At 43.1% G+C, this 12,505-nt stretch overlaps 1 protein-coding gene across 3 annotated transcripts; it reads right to left on the reverse strand.

Annotated features, from left to right (window-relative positions):
• Positions 1 to 1,876: 1,876 nt before the first annotated feature.
• Positions 1,877 to 10,728, reverse strand: LOC119032817 (E3 ubiquitin-protein ligase TRIM39-like). Of its 3 annotated transcripts, XM_037122392.1 has the most exons (3): positions 10,507 to 10,728; positions 9,056 to 9,983; positions 1,877 to 2,828 (listed from the first exon to the last, which is right to left on the reverse strand). In XM_037122392.1, exons 2-3 carry the CDS (start codon positions 9,979 to 9,981, stop codon positions 1,925 to 1,927), a joined length of 1,830 nt encoding a protein of 609 aa, XP_036978287.1. In that variant the 5' UTR covers positions 9,982 to 9,983; positions 10,507 to 10,728; the 3' UTR covers positions 1,877 to 1,924. The 3 variants fall into 3 exon arrangements, with proteins under 3 accessions (XP_036978287.1, XP_036978286.1, XP_036978288.1); XM_037122391.1 differs by lacking the exons at positions 9,056 to 9,983; positions 10,507 to 10,728 and adding an exon at positions 4,801 to 5,077 and having other exon boundaries at positions 1,877 to 3,756; XM_037122393.1 differs by lacking the exons at positions 9,056 to 9,983; positions 10,507 to 10,728 and adding an exon at positions 4,412 to 4,777 and having other exon boundaries at positions 1,877 to 3,756.
• Positions 10,729 to 12,505: the final 1,777 nt, after the last annotated feature.

A 12,505-nucleotide genomic window follows, 5' to 3' on the forward strand; every position in this document is an offset into this window, starting at 1 on the left:
TTGTCTTTTCTCTTTATAAAGACCGGATTCTGCAGGTACGACTACTTTTTCCTTAAAGTGGTAAAAGGGAACTGACTTGGTGACTTGACTTGCCCTGACAAAAATGACTTGGAATTTGGACTGAGAGACCTGAGTCACATGTCTCTAAATTAATGACAGTGAGTCACTGCTGCATAGATTGAAATGGTTCAATCAAATATCAAAGTTTAATCTCACAATTCAATTAATTTGCTCACTTTTACAGAGGACGCCCCTCATCTTATTCGTGTGATGCATACATGTTCCCTGTGCGTCCATGCATTGGACCTATGGCATGTTGACACTTCACATTCAGTCTGTTTGATGAGTGAATGACCTACATACAGTATCCAGCTACGACGTGGCATATTTCATAGCTGGTCACTCTGGCCTGAGGGCTCTTTCTCTGTCTCTCTGTCGGTCTCACACACAATTACACACAATCCTAAAGAAATCTTTCCAGCTAGACAATGATCGAAGACACACAGAGTTACACACGCACAGACTCGCACACAGTGTCCCAGTTCCCAGGGCGCCAGTCAGTCAGACAGCTGAGGTATAAATAGTCGGCTGGCTAAAGTTTCCCCTGAGAGAAACGGTCCAGGCGCGGTGGACCAGCGCTCCCTCCTGAAATGTCAGAACCTTTTACAGATGAACTTTCACTTATTCTATCATTGTAAAGAAAAACTACACGGAATTCCTCTTATGATCAGAACAAAACACAACGCCCACACTTGACATCCCAACATAACTCCATCAAAGTCATCTAAGGAAACAAAAAAAAAGTTCTGAGAAGTTACTTTTTAGTAAATGCACTTTTTTATTGAGCAGTGTAATACATATGAGCACCATATAATACACAACACATAACAAACATGTGCTTGTGAAGATCATTTATCAGACACTGTATGGCCGTGCATGCCAAACAGATTTCATTGCTGTTCAAAAAAAGAGTGATCAAAAAGTAAATAGTATGCTCTCATTTGTTATACTAACATTAAAAGACATCCCTGATAAACAAGGTTATTGATTCTTAGCATAAAAAATGAGCGTTCAATAGCGTCAACTGCAGGTCAACAGATAATTGTCATTGCTGATTATTTTTCTCTGCTATGCAATAAGACAAAATCTTTAAAAAGTCCACTGTAATTTCTACAAAGACTGAATTAACCAACTTAAGTCAGTTGTTTTGTTTGAACAACACTTACAAACTAAGATGCATCTAGTTTTCTATCACATAAGCCTGAGAAAACACTTTTTTTTGCATTTTTGCTTTAAAAAGATACTTTGACATTTCCTCCTTTGGTAAAAAATGTTTGGTAGCTTGACAAATTGATAAGTTGACAAACTGCCTCACCTCTAAAACCTGTATATCCATCCATCCATCCATCCATCCATCCATCCATCCATCCATCCATCCATCCATTGCCTGTAACCGCTTTATCCCTTTTATGGGGTCGCAGGGGGAAGCCAATAAAATCTGTATATCTATATGTATGTTTGAAAGCAAACCAAAAAAGAAATTAGAATTGGAAACAGACCAGAACACTGGTTAACCAATAGTGCCACCTCCTGGTTGCCTCATACAAACTCATTTACCTTCATCTACCTTGATTCCTAATGTGAAATGAACCTCATCACCAACGGTCTCATGAACTTTTTTCTTTTAGCAATATTGCAGGAAAAACATGAAGCTAAATACTGTGTGAATGAAATGTAAGAATATATTGTATGGACAGTACATATCAGAGTGTTTTACTGTCCATTTTCCTTGCTTTTTTGCAAATGATAAAATACACTATATATTCCACAATGTGCATGCCCAAGTGCTGACATGTGAAATAACAAATCACAAATCTGGCACGAGATGTTACACACTAATGTTTACTCAGATATATGCAGCACCTTAAGTGGTACGGGCCACAGGAGTGATTGCAAGAAATTCATTGAGGAACTCCCTGTTCACCCCTGTCTCGTACATACCGAAAACAGGGTAGAGCTTTGGTCTGCCACTCAAGGGAGCACCAGCCATAGAGTAGAGAAAGGCTTTTAGCGCTGGTGTGGTCTCTCTGAAAGCACAACCTGTGTAGGAGTAGATCAGAGTCCTGGCGTCCACATCATAGAAGGAGACTTCTCCTTTGTCATAATCGACGAACACCCCGACTGTCTGGGGCCTTTGCCTCAGGTTCAGGGGAGGCTCGACAAAATTACCTCTATATTCCTCTTGGTATCTGTTGGTCAGTTTACTAAATAACCAGCCTCCATTTTCTGGTATGGGAAAGCCAAACGTCTCCCTGTCAATGGACTCTTTGACAACTCCCAAGACAAAGCATTTACTCCCGCTGACTTGAACCTCGTAGTAGAACCTGCCTGAGGAAAAGCCCTCCTTCCCAAGGACAAAAGGAAGAAATGTAAATCTTCTCCCAAATAAAGCATGAAAAGACAGACGGCCATCGTGAAATCTCAGTTGTTTCCCATCCTCAGACACCTCAAGTCTGGAATTGGCTGTATAGGCGTCCATGGTCACGTCCACCGCATGGCACTGCTGGATCATCATCAGCTGGTCCTGAGGTGGATTCCACCCTTCCTTAATGAACTCATCCGTCGTCAGTCTTTCAGCAGCATCAGTGTGTGCAGCGGCTTCACAGCCATCAGACAACCTGACCTCGTGGATAAGCATCTCCATCTCACTACTGAGAGTCTTTTCCATCTGAGCCAACGCTTTTTTCACCAGCCTCACGTAACCACGTCGACTGACGTCGGAGAGCTCTGGTGTGAGTGGAGGGCTGGAGTGGGACAAAGGGTTGAATGTGTTTGCAGGAGAGTGGAGAGACGGGCAGCTCTGCAGGAGGTCCAGGTGATCCTCTGTTTGTAAAAGGCGCTTCATTTCCGATCGCCTCCTCCTCAACTCGGCGAGGTCTTGCTCAAGTTGTGCCATGTGGTTTTCAGCCTGCCTCTCTGCTTCTTTGTGCTTCTCCTTGATCAACTCCATCAGCTCAGCCCGGCTCCTTTGCAGAGACGCCACCAGAGCGGTGAAAGCCTCAGCAACGTCTGCTATCTCCTTCTCTGACTCTTTCTTGTTCTGTTCAGCTGAGTGTTTGATTTCCCTGATGCTCCTGGATTTCTTGTTTTCCATCATCTCAATCTCTGACATCATTTGGATCATCCGGGCTTTCCTCTCTGTGAACGCACGCTCTAACGGGACGGCCTCATGCGTTGCGTGGTCGTCTCTCAGGCACATGAAACAAACACACGTCTGGTCCACGCGGCAGAAGAGCTCAAACATCTTGTTGTGCTTCGTGCACACTCTGTCCTCCAGGTTTGACACTGGGTCCATCAGCTGGTGCTTCCTGGTGAGACTCTGGTGCTGCTCCAGGTGAGGCCGGCAGTACGAGACCAAACACACCACGCACGTCTTCTGGGCTTTGCCTTTCGGCCCCGGGCAGACGTCACAGGGCACCTCCCCTGGTTTGGCAGGGACGGTGTCTTCGGCCCCCATCCTCATGCTGTTGAAGCGCTCCACCATGTCCCTGAACTCTGTGTTGACCTGAAGCTCCGGTCTGCTTTTAAACTTCTTCTGACAGAGGGGACACCGCGGTATGCCGCTGCCGGCCCAGTACCCTGTGATGCAAGTCTTGCAGTAGTTGTGTCCACATGGAGTAGTCACAGGCTCCGAGAACACATTCAGACAGATCGAGCACTGGAGCTGCTCTTCCCGGGTGCTGACTGCCGCCATGTCTAGATGAGAGAAGAAGTATTTAATCATGACGATCTTAACAAGGTCTCCCCGATGGACTCACCTTTGAAGACCGCAAAGGCTGGGTCCTTCAAAGTATGCAGACCCTGAATTAAGACTCAGCAAACTGACTCAAAATCAGTAGTGCCAAAACATCTTCCTATACCGGTTGAATGAGCCACATCTGTTTTTGTTGGACTACACTGCTGCTCCTGTTTTCTATGAATATTCATCATGAAAATTATGGTTTTCTTTTCAGTCCATGTCACGTGACCTACTGACTCCAAACCAAAGTCACGTCAGAGACACACATTTATAATGTTTTTCACTGCCTCTGCTCTTTTATATCAATACTTTGATATAAAATGGGATTTTTAAAAAATGGCCCCATTTAATAAAACAAATCAACATTGGTTTTGAGTCACTGGGTCAGACGACATGGAAGGCATTGGAATACGTAACACAGTCAAAATAAGTGAGCAACATGAAATCAGTTGAGTATTATTCAACCATAATTTAATGATATTTTAATAATTATCGTCACTATTGTCATCAAGTGAGCGTGAAGAAACATTGTTTTTGTCTCACTCAAACAAACAATATCAATATCCAACCTAAAACTTACTTCAGTCTATTACACTAACATCACACACTTACTCAGGTATTGCGTGCACTCTTACTTCACTACATCTCAGAGGCAAAGGCCGCACATTTCTCTCCACTGCGCTCTCCTGACAGCTGCAGTTATCAGACAATGACTGAAGTTCAATCTTTAGAATAAGACATATTGTGTTTGCCACACATCAGCCCGGTTTGATATTCAAAATAAAAGCTGTGGGAATAGTCAGGTCAAATAATAACAGTCGTCATTAAGGAAAGAAAAACACTGAACACGTCAAACAAAATACATTCTTGTTGATGCGACGTCACGTTTTACTCTGGACACATCTGTCTGATCCTCAGTTATATTTAGGAGCACAGGAGCAAAACAGGAAGTTTTGTCGCACATACGATCAAAATAACGAGTCAGAGCGCCGTAACTTTACCTGATGAGCTGTCTGTCAGAGGGAGAGGAACTTCCTTTCAGCCGTGAAGTTTCGTTTCTTGGGAATAACGCACCGTCCCTCCCTGCCTGCCTCCCTCTCTCCCTCTTTTTGCAGGAAAAAGTGAGTCAGGCACACTCTGGCAGCGCTGCGCCTTTTTCTCTCCCACTTTATTTTATTTTCAAGAGAGACATCTGCGGTCAGACAAACACACACGCTGTGTATCTATTCAGAGAGGTTTCGCTCTGACAGGAAGGCTCCAGAAGGACACAACTTATCTCTGCACAGCGCCCCACGTGTTATGATTAGCTGCTGTACTTTGCCCATCTGCGCGCCCATGGGTGTAACTCGTCAAACATATAGACTAGATTCTTTGGGTCGGGTCGGCTGTCAGGTTGTAAGAATTGACCGTCAGTATGAACTACATGTTTATCCACGCTCCATTGTTTGTCCATTATACATTATACAATGTATTCACTGTAAAACCAAGTTGACTGTTTTAATGTGAAATGTGCAGAAGTCCAGAACAGTCACCTACAAATAAAATGCGTCTTACATAATAAAAATAATAAATATCAAGTATGTAAAATGTAATTAAAATGGTAAAAAAAAAAATGTGTGTAGCCTATATTCATATACATACACACATATGTATGTATATGTATGTGTATATACATATATACATACAATAATATGAGATTAATGAAATAAAAACTAATGACAAAACGAACTGGGTGAAACTGGACTTGTGCTGAAATGTTTAAACTAGTAGTGTGGATAATATAATTACAAAATATGTCTCTCTTATCTTGTGTGATTACCACTGATAGAACATATCACACACACAAAAACAATAAAGCCAATTAAAAAAAGCCAATAAAGCTCATAAAAGGCTGTATTTCTTCTGCTAAAGAGTGGTTAGAGATCCTGCCCTGTGAGTGAGAGGTTGTTTCTTCATCAGCCAATCCAGTCCTCTTTACCTGTTTATCCAGGCCTTACTGTACCAAACAGACAAAAACAAGCATGTTCTCGATACTACACCGGACACAAACTCACTTCAGTGTTCACTTTTTATCCTATTTTCATGAAGTATGTTTAGAGATGATCTCAAAGTGGGGTCTTGCTGCCCTTTCCTGTTCATCTGGGCCTTCCTGACATGTGCGTAATAACCAGTGTTTCAAACGCTTTCACCGAGTCTGTGGAGCCCTGCAGGCTACACCACACACACACACACACACACACACACACACACACACACACACACACACACACACACACACACACAGAAGCACAAACACACAATTTTCAAACACTTCAAACGCATCCACCTGCATGGTCATGTACACTTTTCCGTACAACCAATTACACAGTAATCCACACACGCAAACAGCAATACAGGTCTGTCACCCACCCTCCGGCCTCTTGTCTAGTTTATGTGATATTTTGACCAGACTGATGGATTCAGAATTAGAGACATAATCTCCTCGATCAATTTAACGCTTCCCTCAAGCAAAGATCCCTGGCTGCTCCAGTCAGAGTGGACAGTTCAGCAGCAGACCCTGAGAACTTCTTGTGGACAACAAGGTTTCTGTGTCTAAATGATGCGGCACACCACGTCAAAGGAAAGACTGCTGGACGCAAAGAAATGAAATATTTGCTCCGGGTAGTCTCAAATGAGGCTGAAGAAATATCCTTAAAAATGTTTCAACCTGAGCGAAAGACTTAGTTGGCAGGAGTCAGTTTCAAGTTGGTCAAATTAGCTACTGGGATTGTTGCAGCACAAGTGTCCATTTTCTCATTCACTTCAATACAACTGGAATCTTTATGGCGCTGATATCAAGTTTGTTATGTTTATAGTATGTTTATAAGTTTAAGTTGAGCCTTGATACTATAATTGTCACAGCTGGCTCAAGGCCATGACAAAGAGAGACGCACCGTTTCAAAAGGAATAACAAAAATATATTTGTTTAACACAATACTAAAGGTAACTCAGAAAATACAATAACATGAGATGTGAGAGGCAGTGAGATCAGTGGTGTAGGATGTAGATGCATGGTAAGTACGGTGTGTGTGGATGCTGTATGGTGCATAAAAGTAAAAACAAAAGAACTGGAGCTAACTGCCGCATCTGTCTGCAAGGAAAGAGAGGGAGACACTGCCAACCAGCAACCCACTCCAGACCCCACTGGCAAACACCAGCAGGGGTCGCCTCATTATAAAAGCATTTTGTTAAGCTGCTGTTTACGAATCGATAAAGACACTGGTGCCAGGATTAGAGATCCACCGTGCTATCATAGGATACAGTGAGACGAGGGCAACTGACACTTTTCACAATTGAAGCTGCTACTTTGTGTGTGTAGGGATTGAAAAAGATCAGGGCTTTGATGCAAAAGTGCATCTGAGAAGCTAGTTTTTTTTAAAAAATGCACTTTTATTAAGCAGTGTAATACATATGAGCACCATATGATACACAACACATAACAAACATGTGCTTGTGAAGATCATTTATCAGACACTGTTTGGCCGTGCATGCCAAACAGATTTTATTGGCGTTCAAAAATAGAGCGATCAAAACATAGTGTGACATTTATAGTATGCTCCCATTTGTTATACTAAAATGAAAAGACATCCCTGATAAACAAAGTTATTGATTCTTAGCATAAAAAATGAGCATTCATTAGTGTCAACTGCAGCTCAACAGATAATTGTCATTGCTGATTGTTTTTTTCTGCTATGCAATAAGACAAAATCTTCCCCCGTCATTTCTACAAAGCCCAAATTAACCAACTTAAGGTACATATTTTGTTTGAACAACACTTACAAACTAAAAGGTGTCTAGTTTTTATCACATAAACCTGAGAAAACAAAACAAATGTTCACACTTGTGAAACAAATTATCATTATTATTTTTATTTTTTTTTTGCATTTGAAAAGATACTTATATTTTCTATATAAATACTAATATTCTTCATTTGGTAAAAAAAAAAAATGTTTTAATTAATTTTTGGTAGCTTGACAAATTGATAAAGTTGACAAACTGTCTCACCTATAAAACCTGTATATCTGTATGTATATTTGAAAGTAAAAAAAAACTAATAATCAGAATTAGAAACAGACCAGAACACTGGTTAACCAACAGTGACATCTCCTGGTTGGATATGTGCATCTCCTCATACAAACTCGTCTACCTTCATCTGCTTTGTTTCCTGATGTGAAACAATCTTTAACACCAGTGGTCAGGTATATTAACCTGTTTAGTCCATTTAGAATTTCTGTCTTTTTGGAAAAACAGAAAGCTAAACACTGTGCAAATGAAATGTAAGAATATATTTCATGGACATATATATTCCACAACGTGCATGTCCAAGTGCTGACGTATGAAATGACAAATCTAGCACCTTAAGTGGTACGGGCCACAGGAGTGATTGCAAGAAATTCATTGAGGAACTCCCTGTTCACCCCTGTCTCGAACATACCGAAAACAGGGTAGAGCTTTGGTCTGCCACTCAAGGGAGCACCAGCCATAGAGTAGAGAAAGGTGTTCAGCGCTGGTGTGGTCTCTCTGAAAGCACAACCTGTGTAGGAGTAGATCAGAGTCCTGGCGTCCACATCATAGAAGGAGACTTCTCCTTTGTCATAATCGACGAACACCCCGACTGTCTGGGGCCTTTGCCTCAGGTTCAGGGGAGGCTCGACAAAATTACCTCTATATTCCTCTTGGTATCTGTTGGTCAGTTTGATAAATAACCAGCCTCCATTTTCTGGTATGGGAAAGTCGAACATCTCCCTGTCAATGGACTCTTTGACAACTCCCAAGACAAAGCATTTACTCCCGCTGACTTGAACCTCGTAGTAGAACCTGCCTGAGGAAAAGCCCTCCTTCCCAAGGACAAAAGGAAGAAATGTAAATCTTCTCCCAAATAAAGAATGAAAAGACAGACGGCCATCGTGAAATCTCAGTTGTTTCCCATCCTCAGACACCTCAAGTCTGGAATTGGCTGTATAGGCGTCCATGGTCACGTCCACCACATGGCACTGCTGGATCATCATCAGCTGGTCCTGAGGTGGATTCCACCCTTCCTTAATGAACTCATCCGTCGTCAGTCTTTCAGCAGCATCAGTGTGTGCAGCGGCTTCACAGCCATCAGACAACCTGACCTCGTGGATAAGCATCTCCATCTCACTACTGAGAGTCTTTTCCATCTGAGCCAACACTTTTTTCACCAGCCTCACGTAACCACGTCGACTGACGTCGAATGTGTTTGCAGGAGAGTGGAGAGACGGGCAGCTCTGCAGGAGGTCCAGGTGATCCTCTGTTTGTAAAAGGCGCTTCATTTCCGATCGCCTCCTCCTCAGCTCGGCGAGGTCTTGCTCAAGTTGTGCCACGTGGTTTTCAGCCTGCCTCTCTGCTTCTTTGTGCTTCTCCTCGATCAACTCCATCAGCTCAGCCCGGCTCCTTTGCAGAGACGCCACCAGAGCGGTGAAAGCCTCAGCAACGTCTGCTATCTCCTTCTCTGACTCTTTCTTGTTCTGTTCAGCTGAGTGTTTGATTTCCCTGATGCTCCTGGATTTCTTGTTTTCCATCATCTCAATCTCTGACATCACATGGATCATCCGGGCTTTCCTCTCTGTGAACGCACGCTCTAACGGGACGGCCTCATGCGTTGCGTGGTCGTCTCTCAGGCACATGAAACAAACACACGTCTGGTCCACGCGGCAGAAGAGCTCAAACATCTTGTTGTGCTTCGTGCACACTCTGTCCTCCAGGTTTGACACTGGGTCCATCAGCTGGTGCTTCCTGGTGAGACTCTGGTGCTGCTCCAGGTGAGGCCGGCAGTACGAGACCAAACACACCAGGCACGTCTTCTGGGCTTTGCCTTTCGGCCCCGGGCAGACGTCACAGGGCACCTCCCCTGGTTTGGCAGGGACGGTGTCTTCGGCCCCCATCCTCATGCTGTTGAAGCGCTCCACCATGTCCCTGAACTCTGTGTTGACCTGAAGCTCCGGTCTGCTTTTAAACTTCTTCTGACAGAGGGGACACCGCGGTATGCCGCTGCTGGCCCAGTACCCTGTGATGCAAGTCTTGCAGTAGTTGTGTCCACATGGAGTAGTCACAGGCTCCGAGAACACATTCAGACAGATCGAGCACTGGAGCTGCTCTTCCTGGCTGTTGGCCGCCGCCATGTCTAGACGAGAGAAGAAGGATTTAATCGTTTAATCGACGATTTTAAATTCAAAACCTGGGAAATGTGAAAAACAAGCAGGTTCCTCACAAGTTTTGCCAGCATTTCATGATCATAAAACTGTACAGGTCATTCCAGGTCATTCGACGCATTGACGCAAATCAGGACTTCCTGTACTGGTTGGTTATTTTATAACAATCTGTTTTTTATTTGATTTTGGTGGAATTTCTATTTTTCGTGAATATTTGAAGTCTAACTCCAAATGGCCTGAAACATGCTCCAAAACACTTTCTGGAGTAACGATTTCGGCATTTGAACATTTGACACAGTCAAATTGAGCTCAACATTAAATAGGTCAAACAATATGCTTGTTATTGTGACATCACGTTTCAATCTGGACACATCTGTTTGATCCTCTGAAGTTATATTTAGATCAGTGTATCTGCGAACACAATCACATGAGCAAAATGGGAAATTGTTGTCGCACATGAGATCAGCGAGACGAGTCAGAGCACTTTGACTTTACCTGATGAGCTGTCTGTCAGAAAGGGAGAAGATTCCTTTCAGCCGTGTAGTTTCATTTCTCGGCAATGACACAAGATCCCTCCCTGCCTCACTTCCTCTCCCCCTCCCCTCTACAGGAAATAGTGAGTCAGCCAGACACTGTGCCTTCTTCACTCACACTTGTATTATTTTCAAGAGAGTCATCCGTGAGCAGACAAGCACACGGTACTTCTCTTCAAATTCAGAGAGGTTTCGCTTTGACAGGAAGGCTCCAGATGGACACAACTTATCTCTGCACAGCACCCCGCCCTCTGTGATTAGCAGATGTACTTTGCCCATCTGCGCGCCCATGGGCAGAGACGTGCACATGATATAGAGCGGCAGGGGCTCAAAGCCAGAACAGGGCAGTACATGTGTGCTCATAGCCTGTCAATGCTTTTTTCAGGCCTTAATAACACAATACGTAGATTAATGTAAAATCAATAAACAAGGTACTTGTAGGAAGCTAACTACTTAGCTGTGTATCCTGTGTAGCTGTGAGTGATATGCAATTGCCATTTCTGTAGTGTCAACAAATTATTGTCAACATGAGTTTATTCACATTTTTATAATACTGCAGTTTGGAAGACATGCAAAGCAGCTGCACTGGTTTATTATTAGGCTACTTATTGGAGGGTGTAGTTTCTGGGCTGTCTTCCTCAAAAGTGTCGGCATGTAGTATGTTGATAAAAGAATTCTGCGGAGGCAAGGCTGGGTGGAATGATAGAGCAGTCTTTATTGAGACAAACTTCGGTTAGCCGAGCGTCCGAGCAGAGTGTGGCCCCACATCTGATGTTCTCCAAACAGGGCAAAGTAATGCCAAACGTTTTTGCCCTCTTGCCCTATCAAAACTCCTACGCCTTCGATCTTAGGAATTCTACCAAATGCCACCCCCCTTCTCTTCCTGTGCGAGGGTTTTTAGAGTCCCTTTCTAGCACACACCCACTTCTCCTAATTGGTCACTTTGGTAAATTATCCAATGGACTAAAAGAGGAGTTGACTTGTTTCCCTCGTAACTCATCTAACTTGGCTGCATTCAACTTCATGTCTTGTCCCCAAAATGACCCAAGTGGGTTTCCTGCTCTTCTACGGGCACAAACACAAACATTTGAGCATCTCCCACCATCTGGCGTGGGGGTCAATCTTAGGTTTACTGCTTTATCCTGGTCTGCCACCTGATAACCTTTGGCACTTACACAGTTACCACTCTGACCCCTGGAGCTGTAAATCCACTCTATTTGTATTCTTAACTCACATGAGGAGAAACAATTAGTAACCCAAGATGTGTAGAAAACACACAGATACTACATAATTCCCCCCTTCGAGACCCACTAGGTCTCGAAAAAAGCCTACCAGCACATCTGCAATCATACTCCTTCAACCAGCTCCTGTCATAGTTTGTCTGTTTTCAATAAAGTCCTCCTCATCCAATCCTGTTGTTAAGTTCAGAGTCCTATTTTTGTTTTTATGTGAACTTCAATTTAGGGAAAACTAATTACTTAACTTCTTATTAGGCCCTATAGCACATTATTTTGAGTTACTTTATGACTAGATAAGCTCACTATTTATCCTAATCAGGTCGAATTCGGCTACCCTTAGCCTCATCTGCAGGACTCCCCTCAGGTACACTTTTTCAGCAAGCTCTGAAAAATAGTTCTTATTCTCGAAATCTTTGCCTATGGCTTCTCATGTGTAGTTGTAGGGGAATCTCACAGATCAGCTGTTGCATCCCATTCCAAAAATATACCCCTCCTAAGGAGTATCAAAAAGAAATAGGAAACCTTACTAATCAACTATGGAGCATCCACGCCTTCAAGCCAATCTAGGCGAAGAGACTCCTTTGTAATTTACAAGTACCAATTACCATTTATACTCTAATTGAATGACCATATGCCAATCGGTCATTGGACTCCAAACTTTTTACATGTCCTATTTTCCAATGTTATCAAAATGTATATATCACCATGTGATGATATAAGAAG

This window comes from Acanthopagrus latus, chromosome 14 (genome assembly GCF_904848185.1).
Source record: "Acanthopagrus latus isolate v.2019 chromosome 14, fAcaLat1.1, whole genome shotgun sequence".
Lineage (NCBI taxonomy): Eukaryota > Metazoa > Chordata > Actinopteri > Spariformes > Sparidae > Acanthopagrus > Acanthopagrus latus.